At 37.0% G+C, this 25,715-nt stretch overlaps 1 protein-coding gene across 2 annotated transcripts in view; it reads right to left on the bottom strand.

Annotated features, from left to right (window-relative positions):
* Positions 1–25,715, bottom strand: part of Cals (calsyntenin-1) — a 59,318-nt gene that overhangs the window by 23,472 nt on the left and 10,131 nt on the right. For both annotated transcript variants that reach the window (XM_066288437.1, XM_066288438.1), the window contains exon 2: positions 12,136–12,421. In XM_066288437.1, the coding sequence (XP_066144534.1) occupies positions 12,136–12,421 (286 nt within the window). The remainder of the gene's footprint in view (positions 1–12,135; positions 12,422–25,715) is intronic.

The raw sequence follows: 25,715 nt of genomic DNA, 5'->3' as shown, positions 1-25,715 counted from the left end.
ACAGACTCATAAGATACAAGAATGGCCCTAAGGCTCTATCCACAAAGTATTTTCCTCTCTAAAACAAAGGGCTTAAAACTAATATTGAGGCAAATCTGTGTGAGACTCAGAAACAAGCAGCACAGAGGACAAAAGGTTTGCCTTCGGCGAGGTCTTTGTTGTGAGAACATGTTCGTTATTTACAACGTTCATGGAAAATAGCCACAATACCTTTCTTCATTAAGACACTCTACAACCAATTTTCTCTAAATATTGCAAACTCTGGAAGTATTCCAATCAGCACTCCCATCTAGTAAAGTAAATGGCAATGCGACTGCAGGTTTATTATAGAGGCGCTAAACTGGAAAATAGGTCACATTCTCCTCAACTCAATAGCGGTCCTCAAGGTGTTTAGGAGAAAGATAAATGGAAGTTTTACATGGAATGTGTGTTCCGTAGTGGGACCTTTCGATAAAATCATTAGGAATTAATTCAACGATCCTCTCAAAGGCCATCTCATCAAAACTCGTGTGTTTGAAGTGCCATATATTCCACTCTTCAACAAAATATATTTCTGTCCTTCTTATTTTCATTCAAGACAATTTCTTTCGATTGCGTTTTCTCGCTCTTCGTCAATTTACCCGTTTTCTCATGCTTTGCGTGTCACGTGCTCGCTTTTAATAAGCAGTCTTTCTTTTGTACCAGAAAGCTATGTCGTAAACAAGTTTGCTTTTAAGGCTTTAAGTAACTTGGGACGTATAACGAGTTGTTAATTGGTTCCAACCTATTTCTATTTCCATGTAACCAAGAAATATATCATTATTAAAGCAGTGAAGACTTTATTGCAGAAAACTCAGTACTCTTATTTTTTCAGAAAAAATTGTTCGGTTTTAAAATGAAGCTTATACAAGATGGCGAACAATATCGCAATTGCAATTCGGTAAACCCTGTATATCTTTAATATTATCCCGATATACCCTTTTCTCTCTCCCTCATCGTTTAACGTGATATTATACGAGTTTCGCAAGTATTTGACTGTTACACCTTGCAAACTTCGCAGTGCGCTACAAAAACAACCGTTCTATCCAACCAACCGTTTCCGCTCTAATATCTTTCGCTCTACATCTAAAAGAACCCTCTGCATTACCCACAGAGTCGATTTGAGTTCAAATTGGAGCAGCTAGAGGCAGATCTAAAGTAGTTTTTGTTCGTGCGGAACAATATTAGGCGAGAGCGTTTTATCTTTTGAATCCTAATGCATTTCCCGCACTCGATACAGCCAGACCCAGATCTGCATAAAATGGCTTATTTTCCATTTCGAGGGGACTTTCAAACAAAAGTTGCAAACTAATATTGAAGCGAACTTGTGAAACCGAGCCAGAAATGAACAAAAGGCGTATCCAGCCTATTCGGGCGCTTGTATTGTGTAATTTACTGTGACAGACCCTGGATCCCTATAAATATGCTCTTCCATATGGAGAAAATCCGACTATTTTTAAGTCCAAAGTGGTCTTCTTCAAGGCGCATATGCCATAAATCGTGATCCTGATTCCTCCAGCGGTCGCAGTCAAATAGAATGTGTAGAATATAATTTAACCCATCAATTTTGTCCATTTGTTTGCAGTTAGTTATGTATTCCTTGTCATTACGCCTGTTCTAGATTGCAGAAAGAGAGAAATTACTGTTGGTAATCAAAAGAATAGTGGTATAACTGAATTCCCTCCCTAACCTGAATTAAAGGTGCTGCAGTATAATATGTAATTTGGTCGAGTTCTCCCCGTCGTTTATAGTTAAAGGGACGTAGAATTGTCGGAGAATGTGATGATGGGAATTGTGAATTGCCTTTTTATTTATTGTCATGTTTCTCGTCGTTCTCAGTCTAATAGAGCCCAGAAGTCCGTTGTGAACCACGTTTTTCTTGGTTGAAATTGATTAAAGTTAACAGAATACATATCAAGATCTGTGAGGATAAACCTATGAAATCTAGTTCAACGTCGGAACGTCCCATTCCATTATAGGACCCGTAGCTACGCATGTTTAAGTTTGAGGGAAGGCATTATTATTGCGATGCTCGTTCGACTCATCTGATAAATTATTCGTTTTCTCGAAGTATAATATCGTTCAGTATATCGTAAACAGTGCCCCCGATAGTGCAAACTCGGGGTGGTCCGAAGTTGAAAATCTAGTCCGTGGTTTGTTATTTTGTAAACCCCGAATCCTAATGAATGCCTTCGCAACATGGTACACACATTTGTCAACATATTTTCCAATAATCTTAATAATTAACCGTTAAATTTTGTCATAAATTGCCTTCTAACTTAATGGACAACTACTTAATAAAAGGGCCTAAGACAAAAGATATTAGAGATCCAATCAAACCGGACGTCTTTCTTTGCCAGCTTGATTAATGGGACAAGTCTGACGGTTTTAGATTCGCCATCTATAAAATGCGGTTGTTAGTAATGGATTAATAATAATAAATTGGACATCAGGCAAAAGTTCAGCAATAGAAGTTGAGACCAAATAAAATGAGAAATACGTGCAAGCAAGAAGAGCGGGAGGAAAGCAGCTGGAATAAAGTTTAAATTAATAAGGTTACGATGCAAGGATCAAACAATTGATTTCGAGTAAATGGAGTAGACCAAATAATATTTTTTCACACTGTAAATGCTCTAATATGAATTCACGTACAGGTTTCAAAAGTAGTCGTTGAGTAAAAAATGGGAAGCAAAATTTACTTGGATTAAAAATATCCTTCAAAATTACGATACAAACGCACAAATATTCAAGTTAGTTGGTACTCACTTTGATCCTTGGTCTGAAGTGGTCTACGCCGAGTAAATATACTACTATAGTTAAGGACTGTTAAGGGATTTACCGGACACGGAAGGAATGAAGGCAAACTGATTTGGTAGTCCGTAAAACTGATGCAAACATAAAATCATAGTTCAATGTTTTCGTTTACAAAAATCGGAATGTTATTGACGGGCATAAATGGCCGACCAATACAATTAAATTCAAATATTGCACGCAATACAAAACTGACATTCATAGTATGCTAGATGAATATTGCGGCAATTTTTGAGTGTTCCGGGATATATCCGGGATATACGTACAGTATTGTGCAAAAATATAGCAACTTTTATAATTTTTGGCCATCATTTAAGGACACGAATTTAAAACAAAATTAATATATTTAATAGGAAATATCTACGCTTATTTTGAATATTCGACATAGAAACTTCCCATCAAAATTGTAACATTAACGAAAACTGGAAATTTTATCAAAGGGTTGTGCAAAAAGATAGCAACTATTTGGATAATATAATATATTATTTAATAGAGACGTTATAATCAATATTTAGTGTAATAGCCCCTTTGTTTTATTACTGCTGCACCTTTTTTTTGGCATAGATTCAATTAATTTCTTGATGTAGTCTCCATCCAATTCGTTCCAAACAGTCTCGATTGCGACAAAAAAATCATTGGTGTTACCGTAATTTTGAGTTCGAATTTTAGTGTCAACGTAGTGCCATAGGTTCTCAACCGGATTTAAATCCGGGGATTGAGACGGCCAAATCATTACGGTAATATTTTCTTTTTGGGTCCATTCTTTGACAACCTAGACGCATTCTTCGGATCGTTATCATGTTCAAAGATTGCAGTTAGTGGCATAAGTTTGTCCATGTGAGGCACTAAATGTGTTTGGAGAATATCCTTGTACATAAAACGATCCATTATTCCACTGATTCTAACAATAGGACCCATTCCAAATGAAGAGAAACAGCCCCATAACCATGACGTTTCCTCTTCCATGTTTAATAGTACGGCAAACGTATCTTCTGTCCGGTCTTTTGCCAGTAGGTCTTCTTTCGTGAGCTATTCCATCGCTATTAAATAATTGTATTTGGATTCATCGCTGAAAACCACTTTTTTCCAATTATCTATTGACCAATTACAATGATCTTGTGCAAATCGAAATTTTTTTTCGGACAACAATGGTTTCTTCACAGGACGACGTGCTGGTAAAGCAGCATCAAGTAACCTCCTTCTTACCGTACTTGAGCTAACACTTGTCGCATCCGCTTCTTCTAACTTGGCCAAAATTTGAAAAGATGACAAAAATGGATTTGCTTTGGAGATTCGTAGTAGTAATCTGTTCACTCTGAGAGTTGTTTTTCTGGGTCTTTCTGGTATGGATGCTGGACCAGCTTCGCCAGAAATTCTAAACTTTTTAATTATTCGGCTAACAATAGACTTATGAAGTTTTAAATTTGTCGCATTTCACTTTGCTTTACGCCGTCTTGAAAATGCTTAATCACTAATTTTCTAACTTCCGGAGGTATATTTTTGGCTCGAACCATTTTGAGTTTACTAAATATTAATATATTCCTGGTTCATCAAGCAATAAAACCGAATAAAATGAAGAAAATAACATGGTACCTAGTAGTTGCTATCTTTTTGCACAATACCGTGTGTAGAAATATTATTAATTAAAAAGTATTTCTTGGCATTTTATGTATAATAGAGTAAATTCCTCATTTCAGAAAAAAATCGAGACGTTTTGACGGCATCCGACCCATTACAACATCAATAATCGGAGCGACGCGAAATCCCTCCCATAAAAGTATAGCTGAGAATCGTCATCCTGGTCTTATATATTTTCCTACATTTACTTTTTTATTCCTTTGTCATCCGAAAGTATTCTTCTTCTGTCTCGAACAATAACTAACCTCAGCGCTATGTGCCTCGGTTAACTATCTTTTGTACTCGACAGAAAAGACACTTTCTTAGACCTGGATGTATAATCTATTATTATTTTCTTAGCACGTCACAGTTAACTGACAAGTACTTCAACTAAAAAACAAAACTAATTACCAACATCGGGGCGCTTGATAAAGAGATAATAATAAAAATACAGTTTTTCAAAGTACCAACCACGGTTCAGGCAATTTAGTTGTTTTTTTTTTTTGGTTAGAATTCGAACTTCCAGCTCAAAAATAATTCCCTGAAATTTAAAATATAAAAGAAACCAGGGACATTTTAAACTTTCCCACTTATTGGACAACGCAAAAGCACATAAAGGGTGTCGTAATTCCTGCTACAACCCGGCGCGAAACTCCTTGTTTCAGCGGACCCTAGGGCGGCCACATAATCGTAAACTGCAAATATTACCGCCTCTAGTGTTCATTTGATACCCTTAATCACAAAATGTCCAATATGTGTAATGAATTGCGTCGAAATTTTGATTTCGTTGATTTTTGAAATGTAGTAATAGAAATCTCGTTGCTCAGGTCGAGGAGAGGAGAGGAGAGAGGAGAGAAGAGGAGAGAGGAGAGGAGAGAGGAGAGAGGAGAGAGGAGAGAGGAGAGAGGAGAGAAGAGGAGAGAGGAGAGGAGAGAGGAGAGAGGAGAGAAGAGGAGAGAGGAGAGGAGAGAGGAGAGAGGAGAGAAGAGGAGAGAGGAGAGGAGAGAGGAGAGAGGAGAGAAGAGGAGAGAGGAGAGGAGAGAGGAGAGAGGAGAGAAGAGGAGAGAGGAGAGGAGAGAGGAGAGAGGGGAGGAGAGGGAAGAGGAGAGGAGAGGGAAGAGGAGAGGAGAGGGAAGAGGAGAGGGAAGAGGAGAGAGGAGAGGGGAAAGGAGAGAGGAGGGGAGAGAGGACGGGATAGGAGAGAGGAGAGGGGAGAGAGGAGAGGAGAGAGGAGAGAGGAGAAGAGAGAGGAGAGAGGAGAGGAGAGAGGAGAGGAGAGAGAGATTACAACCTCGGTTCTTGGTGTTTGATTTAAGGCAACTTGCAGGTATGGATAAAGCGCTTCTTTCAACTTTATGTGGCAGTTTTCGGATTTAGTTAACTGTGTATATTCTTGAAATTTGTTCCAGGAATTTATATTACTTGGGAAACTTTGTTTTGGGATGATTTAGAGCACCATTACCTCGATCGTCGTGTAATTTCAGCATTGTTGGGTTAACAGAACATATTTATTATAGCACATGATATCAGATAATTTCGAAATATTCTTCATGTTGTTGTAGTAAATTCTCGAAAAAGTTCGTTAAACAATGTAATTAAGGGCTAAATAAAGGACTAACGATAATTAACCTCCCGTTAACTCTCTTAGCTTTAAAGTTGCGGGAAAGAGTTAATTTTAAAACTTCTGCACGTTTTAAAACTTTGCGGTTGATTAGGAACTTCCATAGAAACTTCTTTACCCTTATTAGGTAACTCCGGTTTCGCTTTGTTACCATTGAACCCTGACACCGACCCAAAGAACGATTATATTTGATATTTATTGAAAAATGACAACACTTAACATCGGATTTATACCTGTTAGATAAAATGACCACACCGTTATTTCATGCATGTGCCCTCCATTCAGAACCACCATAAAGAAAGGAATCGTTTTATTTGATCCCCTTTTATGATTTATTCTCGTGTAGTATTAAAATGGACGGAGAGGAGAAATGAGGAAAGAATACCGAGTCAGAAATATTAGCTTCGTCATATGGATTTCAAAACCTCGTGAATAACAATTTCAATAGAAGGCAAAAGGGCATTTTCAGCATAGAGTAGTCGAGATAAGCAGCTTAGCAGTATGTCCCCGAAGAATTACCCACCCCGCGCTCCATACGAAAGTCTCCTCAGAGTATATACGTAGGTCGTTCCGAGATTCGTTGATTAATTATCTACAATTAGTATTATTTTACTCGACACCTCTACACAATTAAAATCCCCACTTAACTAATTCCGTATTACCCCGTTATGGGCGGTGTCCAACAACCCCGGCAAGCATAAATAACTAAAAAACCTCGGCCAGACTACGAGGCATGAGTAAAACGTGTGAATTTTTCAGCGGGCAGTGAAATGAGGCCCATTAAGATAAGTGGTGCGAATGGTCAAACTTAAATGCCCTTTTATGCACCCGGTGCTGGTATGAAATATACACCGACACCGCACTTAATTTCCCGCGACTTAGTTTCATTTGGAAAAACGGGCGTAATATGGATATTTTGCCTGTGTAATAAAACTTGCTCAACAGAGAAATGAAATTTCTGGATGTGGATGTTTCGGAGCAATGTGGTGTGAAATAAAATTTCATCCATTAGTTATTCACCACATTAAAAACTATAACCACATTAATAGATTTTTTCTTTTATTCTATGTGGGAACAGCATTCACCATCCACTAACGTCCCTGGTCAATCTTCCGTTAACAATTGATTGAAGTTTTTTTTTCATCGCGTACTATTTTCCACGGTTGGAATTTGTTATCTGTGCTACAGCCCTGGATTCGAGCAATTGTACTTTTTACGAGGAATTCGGCAAAAAATACTAAAATCGTGTGTAGGCAAAAACGTATTTATTTGTTCAGAAAGCAAGTTGCAGCTCAACCGTCGTTTTTAGTTCGGCCTTTAAGTGTCGGATACGAAATAAAATGTGAGTAATTTTGCCACGTTCACTATTAATTTAATATTCCTGATCGCAATGATTCTTTAATGATAAACGTAATATTTGACAACAACAGATAAGCGTTTGTCAGAGTAAAGCTAACTTTGGAAAATAACCAAACCGAACATATTAACTTGACGACACCGATAGTTCAACCACATTGTGCTAAAATAAATCGATAATTTTCATTATAATTATTTAATAGCTCGTTTTTACGTAATTTCTGAATTGGCAAAGTTTTTGATAATTCGTCAAACTGTTTGGTTTACATTTTCCCTTTGTAATGGGGGTTGGGGGTTGAGTCATCTCTGAGAAATGTTCTTGGGTTGTTTGGAATTTGACCTTTTTCACGAGAATCAAAGTAAAATTGAATTTCCACCCACTTCAATTTTCGTTTATATAATTTGAAATAAAATTTTCTATACCTCAAAATCGTTTGTTGCGAGAGAAACTCTGCAAGTAAAATTGAAATTAGCACACTCGGTGAACCAGAAAATAAACAACAATTCAGAAAGGTTTGAGCTTCGTACTACAGAGTTTTTACCAGGATGGTATGCGATTGAAAACGCTATTCTGTTCTTTGAATTTAAACAATAAAAAAAAAACACATGTGATACAATTTCGAATGTAAGTTAGTGAAATTTTTAAGCCAAATATGCATATGTAAAGACATACATATCTACAAAAAAATATATATTATGGACCCCTAACATTGTGTAGTTCCAAAGCAGTTAGGACGATTACAACATTTGGTGATTTACTTCCGTAGATTTTACTTCGTGAGGTTATCGAACTAGCGGCCGTCGAAAAGACGCGTTTCCTAATTGATTTTGCTATTGTGTAGCGATTTTAAATTATAGCAAAAACTGTAAGTTTACATCCCAACTTGACGGAATTATGCACTTGTTCCGCAAGCTCCATGGCAGAATAGTGGCAAATTAAATCTGAAGGCTTCGACGGGAAAAAATGATATTTACAAAATCTAGTCTAAAAAACTGTCTTTTTGCTGCTTCCGAGCCATTTATAACTTCCACGATAAAACGACGAACCTCGCGTTTATCCAAAAATTGCCGAGAAAATCCCTACCTTTTGCTATTCACAAAAGACGTCAAGGTGGTGATAAATTGCCGTGATTTTAGTACTCCCCGTAACGTAACCTACATATTACATGCCAGCGATTTGTTATTCAAAATGTTACGTACTGCACGGCGACTCTACATTGCCGGCAAAATGATGATGAGGTGGGTATTAATAAATCTTTGCCGACACAATATGTTAAACCTCGACCAAATGATTCTTGAAAATGCATATTTTACATGCAGTTTTTATCTTTTTACTGTTTAGATTGTGGTTATATAGAGTTTAGTAAAAATGCTACAGAATTCCTTCCTGCGCGCTTAAGAGGTGACAATTGAGGTATAAACTATGCAAAACTTTTGCGCTGTAGAGTTACATTGAGCCCTTTATTTTTCCAGTTGCAGTATCTTATGTCCAATTTTAACACGAGCCTGCTTTTTACACAACACGTTGTCGTTAAGGCGGAAATATTGCAATAAAAGGAAATTGTGAAAATGGAATAAGGTCATTGAGAATCAGCAAAAGTTAAAAAATCATTACGTCGCAATAGTTCAACGAACTTATTTACCTAGAGGTGCTATGTGTATACAAGTTTTGATTCAAAAGAGGATTGAGCATATTATTTTTAAACTAAAAGACGAAAAGTGTGTCGTTTTAAGTAAAAAAAAGCGTTTCACTTCAATAGTGGATGTTTTAAAAAGTAGTAACTAGATTCAAGCTACTTTACGCCAGTTTCTGGTCGCCATTTAAAGGTTGCAATTCTACTTTAGAATTGAGCACAATTTAAATTCTGTTAACCGCGAAACTGAAGGGTTAGAAAAATTGTTACAATGGCACATCAAGCATTAGTTTAAGAAATTAATTTTTTTTATCCACCAAAGCTCTTACAACTCCAATACAACTAACGAGCTTCGGTTTCGACCGCACTCTAACTAAAAATAACGATGGTAAAGTTTATCAATTACAGCAACTACCGAACTTTTTAAAACTCAAAAATCAGGAGCAATTTTTACTGCGGCTCTAGAGTTCCCACCAGGACCGGAAAACTAACAATAAAACGGGGTGCATGTGTAGCGGAGCTAACTAAAACCCCAAAACTTCCCCGAAATGAAACTCATTTAAAAGTTCTTTTAATCAAATTCGCTTTTGATGCTTTTCGGTCGAGTTTTAAATGTGACTAAACTTTGTCTGTTTATCTGAAATTATGTCATCGGAAATGTGATATTTGCAGGAATTTACAAATGGGTCTTTTGTTTCATTTACGTGACTACGTGACTGTGTTATTGGGGCTGAAAAATAATGGTAATCCTCGAAACTTGCAATAAATATTGAATTAAAATGTTGTTAAAAGTAAAGAAACAATGCGCGGCACATATATTCAATTAGTTGCAATCCTGAACCACCACAAATTATTGAAATTTTAAAGGCTACAGCCAACTTTAATTACATAAAGGCTGTTTTAATTAAGTTTGCTACACAGGAGCCAGCATTTCTATCGCTTTTTAATTAAAAACTTCAATCTAAAATCCACTTACCCGGTCTCTAAATAAAAACTTAATTGAGAAACTTGGGACACGATTTATATTGCAATACAGTACCTTATTGATAAGAATGTGGTTGCATTTATATGAGTATTTGTGTATTTCGCTTCTCCTCAAAAATCCAGGAAATGAGGAGCTGTGACGATAGCTCTTTCCCTTAATCTCAGTTACACCCCTGATTTTATGAACGTCTTTACCCTTTACGCGAACTCGATTTTCGAATGTAAAAGGGGCAACAGACAATTTCCCGTCACAGTCCCAATTTTTCAATAATGGAAAATTGCTCTTCCATAGTATGTCCTTTGGCACGGAAGGAAAATTGTTTTTAAAACCCACTACACACGCAAATAATTCTTATATCATTGATATTGTCTCGGTCGTATAAAATAAGTACAATTTCTTTCCTTTTAAAAATGCTCAGTTGGTTACCGTTTTACTTCCTAAGAAAAGACCCTTCCGGTCGTTTGGTTTTATGACAAGGGGGGGTGTTTCATGCAAAAATAGGGATAAAATGTTCTCCTCCAACTTCATTTCCTTTTAGTTATGTCTCTGGCGATGGTAAATTTCAACAAATTTTAGATTATAATAAAGTATGTATTGCATTCTTAAGTTGGCATTTCAATGTCATCGCAGATCATTCAAATGAACATAAATTATTACGAATGTAATTCGATTGTATTTGAATATCTTCAAGTCACACTGAACATTATATGTATATCAATTTAAATCACGACAGAGCCAGAATTTTGTGGAAATTTTGGGTTTGCCATAAACTTGTCTCGTTAGTATTTTCCTCGAATCTTTATTTAACTTGGTGTATTTTTTATTTTAATATTATTATTATTATTATTAAATGTCGTTATAACACTTGATTTGCTATCTACGCCACTGTCATCGATTTGACACACCGTTGATGCACAATTGTTTCAATAATTGAATCGTTTTCATCCATTATAAGTGGGTCCGGAACCACCTTTGGCACCAACATCAACATAATCCCAACGTTTACGTACAATAACAAAACAATATTTATTAGTGAAGTTTGACGATTTAAGCAAAGGGGACTTGGATGTATCGATTTAAATTTTTCACCTCCAAATCAGCGTTACAACGCAGTCGACGTTTTTAGGTCAACCCAGCGATATTTAATGCGTCACACTTCCTTGAAACCGCATAAGTGTTGGATTTTTTTTCTGCCATAGTGATGATCTACGGCCGTTTTCAGCAAAAACGCCAAAACATTCTTATGGGGAGAGACGATATACAAAAATACCTTTATTTGGGAAGTAGGACTGTTCAGCGCGACGAACATTTTTAGGTTAGCCGACAGACGTTCGATGCGTCACACTTCTTTGAAGCGTGAAGACCATACACGAAACTGCATTTATTCATGGACATTTGCATAAACAGAGATAACAAAACGAATAATCTTCATTTGACTGGCGATGACGAATATTCGCATTAACATGTTTGGATAAACCATAGATTTTTTTATTACCCCCCTAAATTCTCCTACCGGAGCAATCTACTACTCCGTTCATAATTATAATGCTGAAACTTCAATGTAACCACCCTAATTCTAGATTCAAAAGGAGTTTTATAGAGACAATACCTGTTTGACTTAAACCTTCCATTTAATTTGTGTTTATAACAAACTCCCAAGGCAAAACGATTGCGATACACCGAACACCTCCAGTAACTCAGGACAAACCTAGAGACAGAACTTTCGGCTCACTCTTTCTCTTTGAATAAATGAATGATGTCCGATTAAATCGCACTGAAAGCTGAAGTTAGTTTAGCGGAAACTTCATTACAAGTTTCGTCAATGTTAAATTTTCGATTCGCTTTGCCATAAATTGCGCTTTAAAATCGTCAGACATGGAGCAATGTGACGGATTAAGAGACAACTTATAATTAAGGTCATTAAGTTCCACGTTTCTATGCGTGTGACGTCATCAGCTTATTTCCAGATTTGTGAAAGTTCCTCAAAGTTAGGAATGTTCTTATAATCAATTGCGAAGTTGTCGCATAAACTCTGTTGTTGTGCTATCAGTTGAAGTTAATGTCTATACATTTCGATTAAATTTTTGTCTTACCTGACACTTTGTTTTCCGTTGCACCCTACTGCCGCAATATCAAACTTATAATTCTTTCTTTTCTCGCAATTGAGGCTCCTCCTCGCTCTCAATTCGGCGTGTCCATCCTCCCGAAGTTCGATCTCAAAAGGAGCCTCACCGTGATGTTTATTCACGATCCGGAACCGACACACCTCGACCCCCACAGCCCTGATCGGAGGAGTGACCTCTACGACAGTTTCATTCTCCTTCACGATACCATGGTAGCCATTTTCCAGATTCGAGATATCCAGACGAGGGGCATCGTCTGCAAAAGAAATTGCCTGTTTAGTAAAACAATATTGGCGACAAGAAAGGGCCCGAGAGTTTTAATTAAATGGGGGGTTTGTTCCGCATAAAATGCATTCAGATTAAGGTTGAAAGTTTGTTTGGATTGTGAAAGAGGGCTGGGAATAGCTGGCAATTTGTAATTTGTGAAATGCGAATTGTAGAAGCGTCCTAGGGGGCTTGCCTAACAATGTTTCATGCAGTAGAAAAGGGAGGTTTGTGCACTCGTGAATAAACTCTTCCGAACTATCAAATACGAATAACACTTCTCTGATACAAAAGGAAATTTCATAAAATTATTAAAACCTCCTCACATCAGTCTTAGATTTTTGGCACAAGGTTCAATCGTCAAACACGAAATTAACCACTACACATAATTTTCAATAAATCTCATCATAAAATTTTTGGACTTTCATCAATGGAAAATACATGAAATCAAGTTCGTAATTCACGATATATTTGCTCTTGAATTTGACTTCAAAACTGATGGAGTAGGTCCTGTATTGTATTTACTTTTTCGCATGTTTCATTTAGTTTTTCTGAGTTTAATTTCTAAGGTCAAAATACAGTTAGTTTATGTTGCTCAAATACAATGGGTGAGACGTGACACAAAAGGCCGGAAAGCTTTATTAAGCTCGCGCATTCAGAGGGCGAGAACTATTTCCAGTAGCTACCGCAATGGGCTTTTGTGTGGAAAAAACTAGGGATTTCCCTTCCTGCTTCGTTTTCATAAAAATATTTATGCGCTGGATTTTTCCTACATTCAACTTTTTTTAAAGTTTCATGCCAAAAATCCTCAAATTATTAATCTTCAAAGGTTTATTGGATCTGGCACCGTTTCTCGTCTATACCCAAATCATTGTCATGCCCTTTTCAGTTCTAATCTGTTTACCATCCCCCTAGATAGTTCGCAGTGTAACCTTCGAGAGGTTTCGAATAGCAACTAATAAATTTTCGGCAACAAAACTTTTCCTATTATTAAGAGGTAGTATTCTACTTCAGGAACACTAGAATATCTCGGGATACCTGCGAAAAGGTGAAAAGTTGGAACGTGAGGTTATTTACAAGCTTCACGAAGAGACTGGGAATCGGTGAATGTATTCTCAGGTGCAACAAATGAGATTTGCATAGGTCAAGTTGATTGATTTAGTATTATCCAGGATACAACAAGTAAATATTAGGAAAAGTCTGGATTATCGCGAAGAGGTCAATTCAGGTTAGTTCACGCTAGTTGTAACATATTGTATATGTATACAGAAGTAAAAATGTATATTCAACACGTTCATTTATCAGTTTTCTAAAGCCACGTGTTAACATTTACTATTAACTGACACTAACAGTATCTAAAATGTATATTTAGATTTCAGAATGAAAAAGGGCGGCTGCTTTCCGAATTTTAGTTACACATAACTAGCAGTTTTCTAACGGACACGTTCGGGGTATTATTCTGCTTTCAGAAATTATGTTCCGATCTTCTACAAGAAATTTTTGACATTTACCGTTAAAACTCATTAATCGAAAAGTCTCAAAATCGGTGTTTAAATCCTTCCACGAAAATCACATCCGGTCATATGTATGATCTATGTACATTCGAGTCCCGAAACTAAGAGTAGATCATTCAAACTTCGTAATTCATCTGTATAAAATGATTATGGGTGCCTCGTCTACAATAAACAAATAAGTAACGAACTGAATTTTGAAATTTCGATTGAATAACTAAATAACTATTAATAAGTCGAATCTATGGCGACGCTTTCGTGACTCTCGAACTCAGAGGAGATTTGTATGCTCGGTGTCACACGTTCCAAACCAAAATGCAGTTTCAAGGTAGATAACGTTACAATGGCCATCGTTGAAAGTAGCGAACTAGTAGCGTTAATATGTATTAATGAACACAAGTAAAGCGGAAGCTTCCTGTAATTAAACCACAAATATCGGGAAATTCAATTTGCAGGTTTAGTAAATAATTTGTGTGGTGCAGCTGCTGCAGATTTTAGGGCAAATTGAATGCCTTGCGGAACAAAACTGCAAATTGAGACTTGGCTTATCTACTCTAATATTCCATCAGGGTTGAGTTCCCAACCTTCATCAATTTGATGCGAATTTGATGGTAAATCGTAGGAAATAGCAGCTAATACCTATAGTAATCCATATCGCAATCCAGCAAAGCTAAAACTCACATTCATGTCGGACATGCACGATATAACGTCAGGAATTTTGTTTCGCCTGACATGTGCCCGAAATTAACTGCGTTACGTGAATCTCTCTGAACATTTGCATTTGGAATTGTTACGACATTCAAGCGGATTTCCAGAGATTAGGATTGGAATATTAATAATTACGTTGTACCTGTGTGGCTTAAAATCAATACAAAGTGTGAGACCCCGTTCGGAAGCCTGGTAATATGCTTTGGACGAAATCTAATGACTCACACACACAGTTCCAAGCCACAAAAGGAAAATATCAGTGGCCTAACATTAACGACCCGTATTTCGCTCTCTTGGGACGTTACGCAGATATGTACTTTTATTCTGATGGACATACATGCATCTAATAATTTACTGAAGACACCAGCAAATTATCAGATCTATGTACATCCACCGTATCCCGTCGTTTATCATGAGATAAGAAGAGACGAACATAATTTAATTGCAATCGACCGATATCCCACTCTGTTCAGTTCAGGGTACTCTTTTAAAATATGGAAACGGCTGTCGTGCTTCTATTAAATTCTCTTGGTCTGTTCATAAATAATAATAATTGATGTTTTTTAAATGCCGTTTTTGTCACATTTTCAGAAGGCTTAACTGGCCACATCACTGATTAAAATGCATTAACAACATCAGAAATATCACGGGCAACATCACAACAACACGGTACACCACCATCATTATTGTATCACCAATGTACTTTACAACTTTGCCTTTTTAAAACCCGGAACTATCTTAAAAACGAATACAAAATATCACGACTTCAGCATCTTTTCCAAGTGGCGACCTGAGATTGCAGAGCAATCAAACCCCAAATTGGAATGCATTAAGGGGCCCCTAAACGTGGCGAATTCGAACTACTACATCCGAGACTACATCTAACTTTGCAGTCTGGGCGAGATTACACGGCACGACAAGCACCGTTCAAGATACAAACAGGTATTAGGGAAAATTCCCCTGGAGATTTCCTAAGAGATGTGTTTCCACAAAGATCTGGAGAGCGTTAGTGACGAGACCGTAATTAGCGTCCGGGATTTACGGGCGCGTCCGGGTGTGTCGTAAAATTACATTTCAGAATTAGTGTACCTATGGAAAGCAGGTGCCGTTTTATAGGGCTACGAGGAGAGCCTCATTAGGAGAAAATGTCGCCTCCACTTGTAATATTACTAAGAATCATTCCGACCTTTAAAAAAAAATCTCGATTGACCCCCTTATAACAGCTAGAGCTGGATTTTTTTATTCTTTAATGGCTTTAACTCTGACCTTTCGCAAGGCCGAAAGATCGACACCTGCTGTTCCTTTGTGCTGCCAGGTTTATTTGAAACTTTGCCAGCTCATCGATTGGGCACTGTGAATGCAGAAGGGAATTATTTGAAGGTTAATTCGCAAACGTGACATTTTTTGCAGGAATTTTATTTTTGTCATGCTCTTTCATTTGGGAAATGGTTTTTTTGTGTGTGACCTAAAAATGTTGAAACAGGAAACCACCAGCCTCAAAAACAATCCTTCAGAATTACTAGACACTTCAGGTAAAATCTCATTAGTTCGCGTATCTATCTATAAAAATTAGTTGATTTTTCTGTTGCAAGCAGCAACGTTTGAGTACTTAACAATAATAATGAAGTTTAAAAAGGAGAAACCTGATACAGGGAAACCCAATTAAGTTGGGCATTGTCCTCGATATTGCCTTGTTCAACAAAAAGGTGTTTTCCCTGTTCTTTTCCTCGTGCAAAGCGAAATAGCACTTGAACGGATAATTGGCATCTTTTTTTGTGCGAGGATTTGGAGTTAGAGTAAAAGAAAAATAACACCGCTTCTTCTGAAATTACTGCGAAATCATGATTCGTCCGAATTATTCTATGTTTGAAATTTAAATTTTCCTCCATGAAATTTTCTTTTCTTGAAATTCTTGCCAAACTTCCAGCAGAACAATTACCCTAGAATAAGCATAAGCCCATAATCAATCTCAAGACAATGGAAATATTTTAGTATGTAATAAACGGGAAGATTATCTCTTTCCAGCGAGACTAAGCCTCAAATCGCGCTTCAATGTAATTCCCCGAATTCCCACAAGTTGCAGGACTAATGACGCTTACCCTCGCCCATATAGAAATTCTCAATTTCCACTCTTAGAGTGAATCTTTCCACATAATACAATACTATATTCAGGGAATTTCAGAAATATTGGTACGAACGATTATAGTTTAAAATTGGAAAATTTTAAAATATGAATTTATTTTAATTATACGAAAGTAACATAAACAAATACATATAAAAAATATAAATTTATAATTTTGTCTCAAACCTCACGACAAAAGCGTAATAATTCCTACTAGGCCACTTCTCTATTTGCAACTTTGAAGCATTCATTTTCATCACTAGAGGACAAATTTCAATTTGCTCTACAGGCTTTGTCCACTGTTCCAAATTAATAGAAGCTACAGGGGGAAATCTGCATTTAATGTTGGAATTTAAGAAAAACACCGTGTCTGGTAGCCGGTTATCCTCACGCTTATATTGAGACTAACGTTTGGCCAACTTTGTTTCCACAACCCGTATAGTGGGTTCGCCCAGAACGAAGAACGTTTATTAACCTCTGAAATACCGAAATGAAAAGAAACCGAAGTTCTATTTCAACTAGTTTTCAATTTTGATTAATTCTACCTGCAAAACAAAAAAAAACATTCAAATTCCTTTCTCGTATATTCCCTCAACTCTTTTCACTAATAATCTGTCTATTGGTGGGCGGGGAGGGGAGGGGAGGGGGGCAACAATTTTAATGTGCCCTTATCATTGTTATTCGCCTAGCAGTTCCATTTTGTTGCCAAGCCAAAGACATGCACCATATGGCGTTACCTAAAGCGATGATAATAACATTTCACACATTTTTCTCTTAAAATTTTGTTTTATTCAGACTTCTAAAACTCTGGTTCAAACGGTTCATGTTCGCGTCGTGGTCAGTGATGGAACTTAGAAGTTCTGACAACATATTCCAATAATGCAAGAGTATAAAGAGAACTGCAATAAGGGAGCTAATCTATTACAGTAGGAACATGATGGAATTCCTGTCTGGCGGACTCCTCTGGATTGAATTGCTGAGGTTAAATTATGTTGCTCCGTTCTTGCTTAATGATAAATGACACCATTCAGTGGATGTAGATCGAATAATTTGCCGGAACGGACAAGGAAATATGCGTTTTTCCCGCTTGGGATTTTGAGTTATATAGGAGTCAGTTTTGGATCCAATTAACAGTTCTATCATAGATTCGAAAATAGTGGAAATATTTTTTAATTAAGCTCCGATAAGGCAGAATTTGTCTGCTTGCCAAATAGCGAATTCGGCACAGACGGTACACGAGACTGATTTGATGAAAATTCAATATTTCGCCGGAGCGGCAGGACAGATTTAGCTATAGTTTCGTTTACTCCTTATTAATGTGAAATTTTAAGCAAGAAATTGGAAACGATAATTGAGCAAAATTAGCGAACTGTGATGGAAATTTGCAGCTGGAAAAATTCTGAACTGTTATTCTCGACTTCGTGGCTTAAAAACTAAACTCAAGAAGAACCTGAATATGGGTACTCAAAGTTCCTTAGAACCTTGAAACATTATGTGACGAAACCCTAATGTTTTCTATAGGAACTGTGGAGAAATAGCATCAAATTCCCAATTACAAGACTCATCGACGTAAGAAACATATTCGTCACCATTCTTACCGAACCCTCTGTCCCTATCTTGTGAAAGAAGGAGGCTCCTGTTTGTGACACCCTGACCTTAAAGTTATTAATATATATAATTTATCTTGATATCAAAATCGATCATCCCCTAAAATTATCCTTCGTCTCCTAAATAATTTTCCACGATACCGGCAGTGTTAATCTGGTAAATTGTTATTTTGCGGACGACAAAGTTGAAACCAAAATTTGCATGTCAAAGCAGCTTCTCCATTAAAAAGTACGACAAAACGACCCTTCAAAGCTAATTCTCGCCATTAGTCATGCAAGTTAAAGGTAAAAAAAAGTAGGTCATCTCTTTACCCCGAGAAAATTTCATTAGACTAGGATTTTTTGCTTGGGACCCTTCATTTAAGAAAGGAATTATTAATAAGAGATACGAAATTACTAAAGGTACGTATTTTTAATTTTTCACAATTGGATTTACTAAACAAAAACAGAACCTATATTTCTGCACATGATTTTTCCATTTTGATTACGTAATATGCAAATACCACTATTTAACGGAGAGTTTTTAAACACGTCTAATCCCCGCTTTCTGTTTAAAGGGTTTTCCATAGCTATTTATATTGAAAAATGATCATGTCACTCTGTTAGCCTAATAAACCATCCAACGCAGTCGTTTCTCCACTTTTCAGTATGTGGAAAATGTAGCCATGAACTTTCGATCGATGGAAATAATAGAGTTAATTGAAACTTCCATGAGCATAGTAACAATAATTACAAGAATTATGCTATTACGTAAACCAATCGATATAGAACCCATTTGAAAGTGTATTAGGGTAAACGTTAAATCACGTTCGAAGACAGACCATTTACTGTAGCACAATCGTGCAATTTTATCTACATCTGTATATCCCTATAGCGAACAACCGCATTGGGGCTAGGGGAAAAATCCTGAATAAAGTGCATTAACCCTGTTTAATGTTAAATCCAATGCAGTAATGCGATTTTTATGTACACGCACGTACTTACATTGATTAATCGTTGTTGTCCATGTTTCAGGAATGAACTCAGTAGTGCACGGATTTGGTGAAAATATGATTGAGCTATTCTCCAAACGGCAAAATTTATTAATTATATTCCTCTATCTTCAAGGCCGAAATTTTGATTTATTTAAACAAAAAAACCCGTTTATTGCATATTTTCAAATTGTACGACTTTGCGCAAATAGAATCACACGCTCGCACATATAGGAACAATGTAAATTTTCAACAAAATTTAATCTCAGTATTATATTGCGTCCTAAGTGCCTCAAACATGAGGAAAGGATAATAAAATATTACTAAGGCAAATGGAGCAGTCATGGGAGCATGAAAAATGAGTTTATTTAGACCATAGAGTTGAAAAATTGTTAATACTAACCGGTATTTTATGCCGGATCATGCATTATGAAATATAATACAAAGAAAATGTACAGGGCGATGTAATTCCTAGGTTTTATTAGTTTCGTCCCTTACTCGAAAAAGTATCATGAAGATAACTGTGAATGCAATAACTCGATCAATAGTTGTCATAAAAACAAACTGCAAAAAACTTATTATGGGGCTATTAAAGATTAGGATGTGAGATTCGTATAGCGACGTCATCAAATATTTGCAAAAGGGTACTCCAAGGCCCAGGTAAAAAATGCAAAACATTGAGTTTTTACTTGAATCGAGAAAAGAATATTGTAAACAGGTTGAATACGGAAGGAAATTGGTCATTTCAGGCACAAATTGAAACAAGGGTGGTCTAGGTAAAATCGAGTTTCCAAAAGGTAATAACGTAATATAAATATTGACAATGCTAATGTTTATTCTGTGTATTTAATTCCAAGCGGAACTCACTCAAAATTGAGAAAACAAAATGACATTGAATTATGTAGGCTCCTCTCCGGCCATCCCTAAAATTAAATCCACGTCAACCCTTTGCTCCAAAGCCAAATTTCGTGTGTGTTTTTATGGGGTTTTATAAAGTATGTACTTTCAGAGGCACTTGCTGCATATTTTAACAGCTTGAAAGAAAAAACTTTGCGTCACCAAAAATGAAATTAGCTGACACTGATTCTTTGGACGTTTCCCTGGACACTTCGAAATCAATATCTGTAAATCAGTCCTAATAAGATCATTTCAGTTAGTCAAACATCTTAGATTCCCAAAGGCATGCAAGTCGACACCCAGTGTCCGAAAAGATATTTAGAGCCTGGTAAAAAATTGGGTCTTTATTTCAATAGCTGTCAAGTTGAACCCTTTAAGACCCTTTTTGTGATGGCCACTTTATTTTTCGGGCAAGCATGGGCGTAAAACTTTCTATTAGCCGAAACAAAAAAAATGGCGGAAGGTAGTGGAGTGCAATTACTTTCATGTGTAGGCGGAGGAATTTAAAATGGATTTGGGGAAAGGAATGTCAAATTACATGTCCCATACTTTGACACTCAAATAGGATCATTTTCAAAAGGGGAAGATACCTATTTTTGTGCTACTTCTCAAACTTCGAATCGGTCATCTCGATGACTTTCTCTGACACCCCTTTTCGTATTTCTGAATTCGTTTTTCGGTTAAAGTCACATTGGACTTTAACCCAAACAAACTTTTAAAGATCAATTTCCCAGAAACAGAACTAAGAACCTTACAGGCCTTTTCTACGATTGAAGTCTCATTACTCGAGTAGTGATATTTTAAAACTCATCATGAATTTTTCGATAACCACTTCTTCCTCAATTCGTTTCGAGAAATCTACACATATGCTTCGTCTGCTTTCTAGATTCAAATAATAATATTCCGTAAGCGCATTTTCATTCTGTGTTGATGCAATAATAATTAAAAAAACCTCGTGTAAAGGCCAAAGGCACTCCGCACTCCAAAAACCAATTTTAATCTGGTATTTCGATAAAGCACGACTAAAGGCTTTTAGGGCTGAGAGTCAAGAGGTAATTACTTTTTACAGCCTTTTTTGCGCCCAATTACACCCCGCGGCTCTTGAATTATAGCTCCGACAACGCCTCCTCCCATTCTTCCATTTTTACTTCATTTATTGGAGCCATTTACAATATCGACACCTCAAAGCCAGCTATCGAAGTAACGTGAGAAGGTGGAATTAACTGGGAAAATAAGTTCTTCGTAAAACCATCGAAAAACAAAAATAAACGAGGCAATTCTTGCCTCTCGGACATATACAAGCCGCCCCGAGACATCTAAATTATTCAAACATCTGTTTCGACCCCGCAATATTTACCTGGTTTGCCATTTAGGGCCGCTGAGGTTTCCTTCCTACCGGATGTTTGGCCATAATTTCCAATTTTGGGAGCATCTGCCATCGACCGGACAAACGGTACAGTTCAACTGGTAATATGGTCAAATAAATCTATTGATCCTGTTATTTATTGTTAATAATCGAAACTGCGCCATTTCGGTTCTAAACTATTTGAAACCGAAAGTTAAAACGAAATAAGGATGTTAATAATGGAAAAAGTAGGCAAGCTGCAGTGACCTCACTATTCCTCGTAGATCTATGAGACAAATTCCCTCTAAGGTTTTCGATTGAGAACTCGTCTTCATACACTTTTGGTGTCAGAGGCAGGTGGAATTGATAATTGCAGTTGAACAAATTTTTACTGTAATTCCAATTCTCAATGTAAAAATAAGATACACTTGTTGAAACATCAAATTTGACACATGCATGAAATTCTCATACAGTGAGTAACATTAATCTTTGAACACTAACGTTTGTAGTAAATATACACAGGGAAAGAAAAGAAAAGGAATATTTACTATGGATATATTATTTTTTTATTAACATTAAGAATCTTATTAACATAAATATAACATAAAAACCCGGAGTGAATAACTTAAAAACAGTCCTGGTTAACAAGAACTGAAAACATACAAATATACATGTTACTTGAACACTCCCGAAATAGCGGAAAATATCCTTTTGGATGTTTAGTAATGGTTTATTTAGCACTTGGTGTGACCACCTTCAGCGTCTATGTCTGCTCTCAATCTTCGTGGCGTAGAAGAAACTAACTTTTCCAAATAATCAAGTGGTGTTTCTTCCCATTCCTTTTTCGGACTCTCTTGCAGTTCTTTCAAGTTTGACACCGGCTTCTCACGAACTTTCGTGCCCAAATATTCCCACAGGTGCTCAATGGGATTAAGGTATGTGAACTGGGGTGGCGTTTCGATCACTTTTGGGCAGTTTTATGAGAGCCATTCTCGCGTACGGTAAGCTTTATGCTTGGGATCATTATCTTGGAAGAACCGAAATCTCTCCAAGATCATTAATTTTTCTGCACTGGGCCGTAGATTCTTTTTCAAAATATCAATGCACATTGCAGCATCCATATTCCCTGTAATAAAGTGCAATGCACCTACGCCACTCGCTGCAAAAGATCCCCAGACCTTAATGTTACCACCACCATGTTTTATTGATGCGGTCAAGTTTTTGCTGTCTAGCGCTGTATTAGGTTTGCGCCATACTTTTACTTTCCCATCACATCCAAACGGGTTAAACTTGGACTCATCAGTAAAAATCGCATCACGCCAAAAAGTTTCTGGCTCAAACTGAGGTTTTATTGCAAAATTTAGCCCTATTTTCATTGCTCACTGCACTAATGTCGAGTGTCCGTCGAGCAGTACGCGAAAAGTACCCCCATCTCTTTTATCGCCCTACCAGCAGTCACACCTGAAATTATCACTCCTTTCCTCTGCGATAACTCTGTAGCTGATTTGGGTGCACTCATTTTTGGATTTTTTTCTAGTTCCCTCTTAATCCAACGTTTTTTCGCTTCAGTCAACTTTTTCGGTTAACCCTTCTCGAGGAATTGATTGTATGCGATTTTTCGTTTTGAAGCGACGCATGATTGCATAAATGGTGGTTCGTTTTACATTTAATAATTTTGCTATTTGCTAACCCGATAAACCTTCATCGTGATTCGAAATTACGAGTCTACACACTGCAAGGGGGGTAGGTACGTTGGCTTTTACGCGACATTACTGAACTTACATAAATGTGAGCATTTCCTGTCTATGTTAAGACTATTAATCGATTATTTGAAAATGTCACGGGGTTTTGGCTCTAAATTCCTCCTAAGACCAGTGCGAGAAAACGATAAAAGGCTGTTACGAATCCCCTCGCATTTCTTGTTTGTGTTAAGATCATTAATCGGCATTATCGGAAATTGGTGCAGGCTTTTGGTCCCAAATTCTTTCCAAGATTGGCGTGGGAAGAGAGGGTTGTTTATAAGTTCCTTTGGTGCAGGTGAGAAAAATGTTTAAGAGTTTGGTAAGGTTCCGTGAGGAAAAGGATGGACGGCCCTTTCATCCTGTGGGCTCTCTCACGAAGAGGGTATGTGTTCGGGGTGTTGAATCCGGGTTCTATCAGGGATTTCGTTTTAAGTTACGGGAAATAAAAAAGTGCTTCGAGAACTTGTATCGTTTTTTTTTCCACCTTCCAACCACACGGACCTTATATACATATATTAAAACCTTTCCGAATCTCGATAAAAACTATGACGATTCCTAGCTAAATCTTTCTAGTCGTATCAGCAGAAACAAGTCATAACACATAGTAGGTTTCCATGGCTCACGTGCAAATTCTAACATTATCTGCATATTTACGGATCAATGTAACGTATCGTTGTGCTGCAATTTCACATATTCTTCAATAAATACGAATCCAAAAAAGTGATTTTGCTCAAATTTCGAGGATTCAGACTTTGACATTGTCTTTCTAATTTAAGAACTAAAATGACACAATACATCAAAAAATGATCGAGACATGGGTCTTTGAAAAACACACTTTGTGTTGTTCGAAGATTAATGTCACTCACTATATAAATTTCTCGGTCGCCCTAGGCTCAGTTCATTCGATGAATCTGAATGAATTTTTAATAAAAGTCGACAAATTCAATCACTTATCACGTCACCATATGTGGACCGACCTCCATTGTATGGCAGTGAGGAATGGAGAAATACGGATGTCAAATGACAAAATAAAATTTAAATTAAACTCTTGTTTACGCTTGTGCGAACTTTTTCTGGATTCTCCGCCTTTTGAAATGAAATTACAAATTGCCATCAGACACCCGATGACGCGGACAAACAAACTGCGGCAATTAGTCATCTGCTAGATGAAATTGGGCGCAACCTTTTGCCTTTCAAATTTCCCCGTTTCACTTAGCTTTACTCGTATTTCCGATAGTTTTCGTACGGAAATTTCTAGCAGAGACCTTAATCCGAGCATTAATTCCGATGTGTTGTCGTTAAATCGCCTTTTTGTGGGTTTATCATAAATTGGTTTTTTTTTCTCTAAATTAGCACCACTCGTAAAACAATATAGCTGTGAAAATAATAGAGGCGAAATGGACCGGAAAATGGACAAAAGCCCTGCGGGAAAATTGAAATTCTAGTTACACGAGCATGACCCTTTTGGAAATCAGTTTCGAAGCTGCTGCTATTTCGGGAGGTGGTTTCAAACCCTTTGTAATGTGCCACATGTAGGCTTCATTCAATTGAGAATTGTGGCCATTGCTGGCTGTACAGAAGGAAATTAAAAATACATAAACCGAGAATTCGCATGTAGGCTGAAAGCAAATGACACACGTATTGTTTAAAAAACTTCATAGTTTGACTATTAGCACAAAACAGAATGAATTTGAACATTTTCTCGTTTGTAACTCTAACAGACTGTTAGGGTTCTCGTTATTATTACTAAGAACAATAACAGAAGCTAATCTATCTTCCAAGTTAACTCAAAAGCAATTAGTGGCTAGCTGTATCGAAAGCCATCTAAACTTATCCAATATGATTATCAACACGCAAAACTGAAACTCAATATCTTGTGAACTTCGGGAGCATGTCACGTCCACAGGGCCCACCCATCAAGGGTCGTCGATCTTATTTAATGGAATTCCGACATATTTAGATTTCTATACCTTCAAGATTTGTAAATGTGTGGCTGCAGAGTGACTTCCATTTCAACTGCAGAATACCTAGGTCTGTTTTAAAAACTGTTTCAACTACTGTTCAAATATACACAGATTATAAACAGCATCTATGTCCGCACTCCGTTCTCCAAGGTAACGTTTCCTGAAACCCAACGAAAATTCCCACCTCTTATCTTAAGGACTTTTGCCATGCATTTCATATGTCCGTATGTTCAAAACGTCCTGGTTAATCTCTGCCAAGCTTTCACACCAAAGCAGACACCCCATACATCATCCGTCATTTCTGGCTTCTTTAGACTTTAATCCGATTGTACATAGGTGCATATTTCCTTTGACAAAAGATCCGCTTTTAGTTTCCGACCTCCCTTTTCCTTTCAGTTTAAACAGGTTCTTGCTCGGAT

The sequence above is a fragment of the Euwallacea fornicatus genome, chromosome 12 (genome assembly GCF_040115645.1).
Source record: "Euwallacea fornicatus isolate EFF26 chromosome 12, ASM4011564v1, whole genome shotgun sequence".
Taxonomy (NCBI): Eukaryota; Metazoa; Arthropoda; class Insecta; order Coleoptera; family Curculionidae; genus Euwallacea; species Euwallacea fornicatus.
Note: the sequence above shows the minus strand (reverse complement) of the source record. Positions and strands in the feature narration are given on the sequence as shown.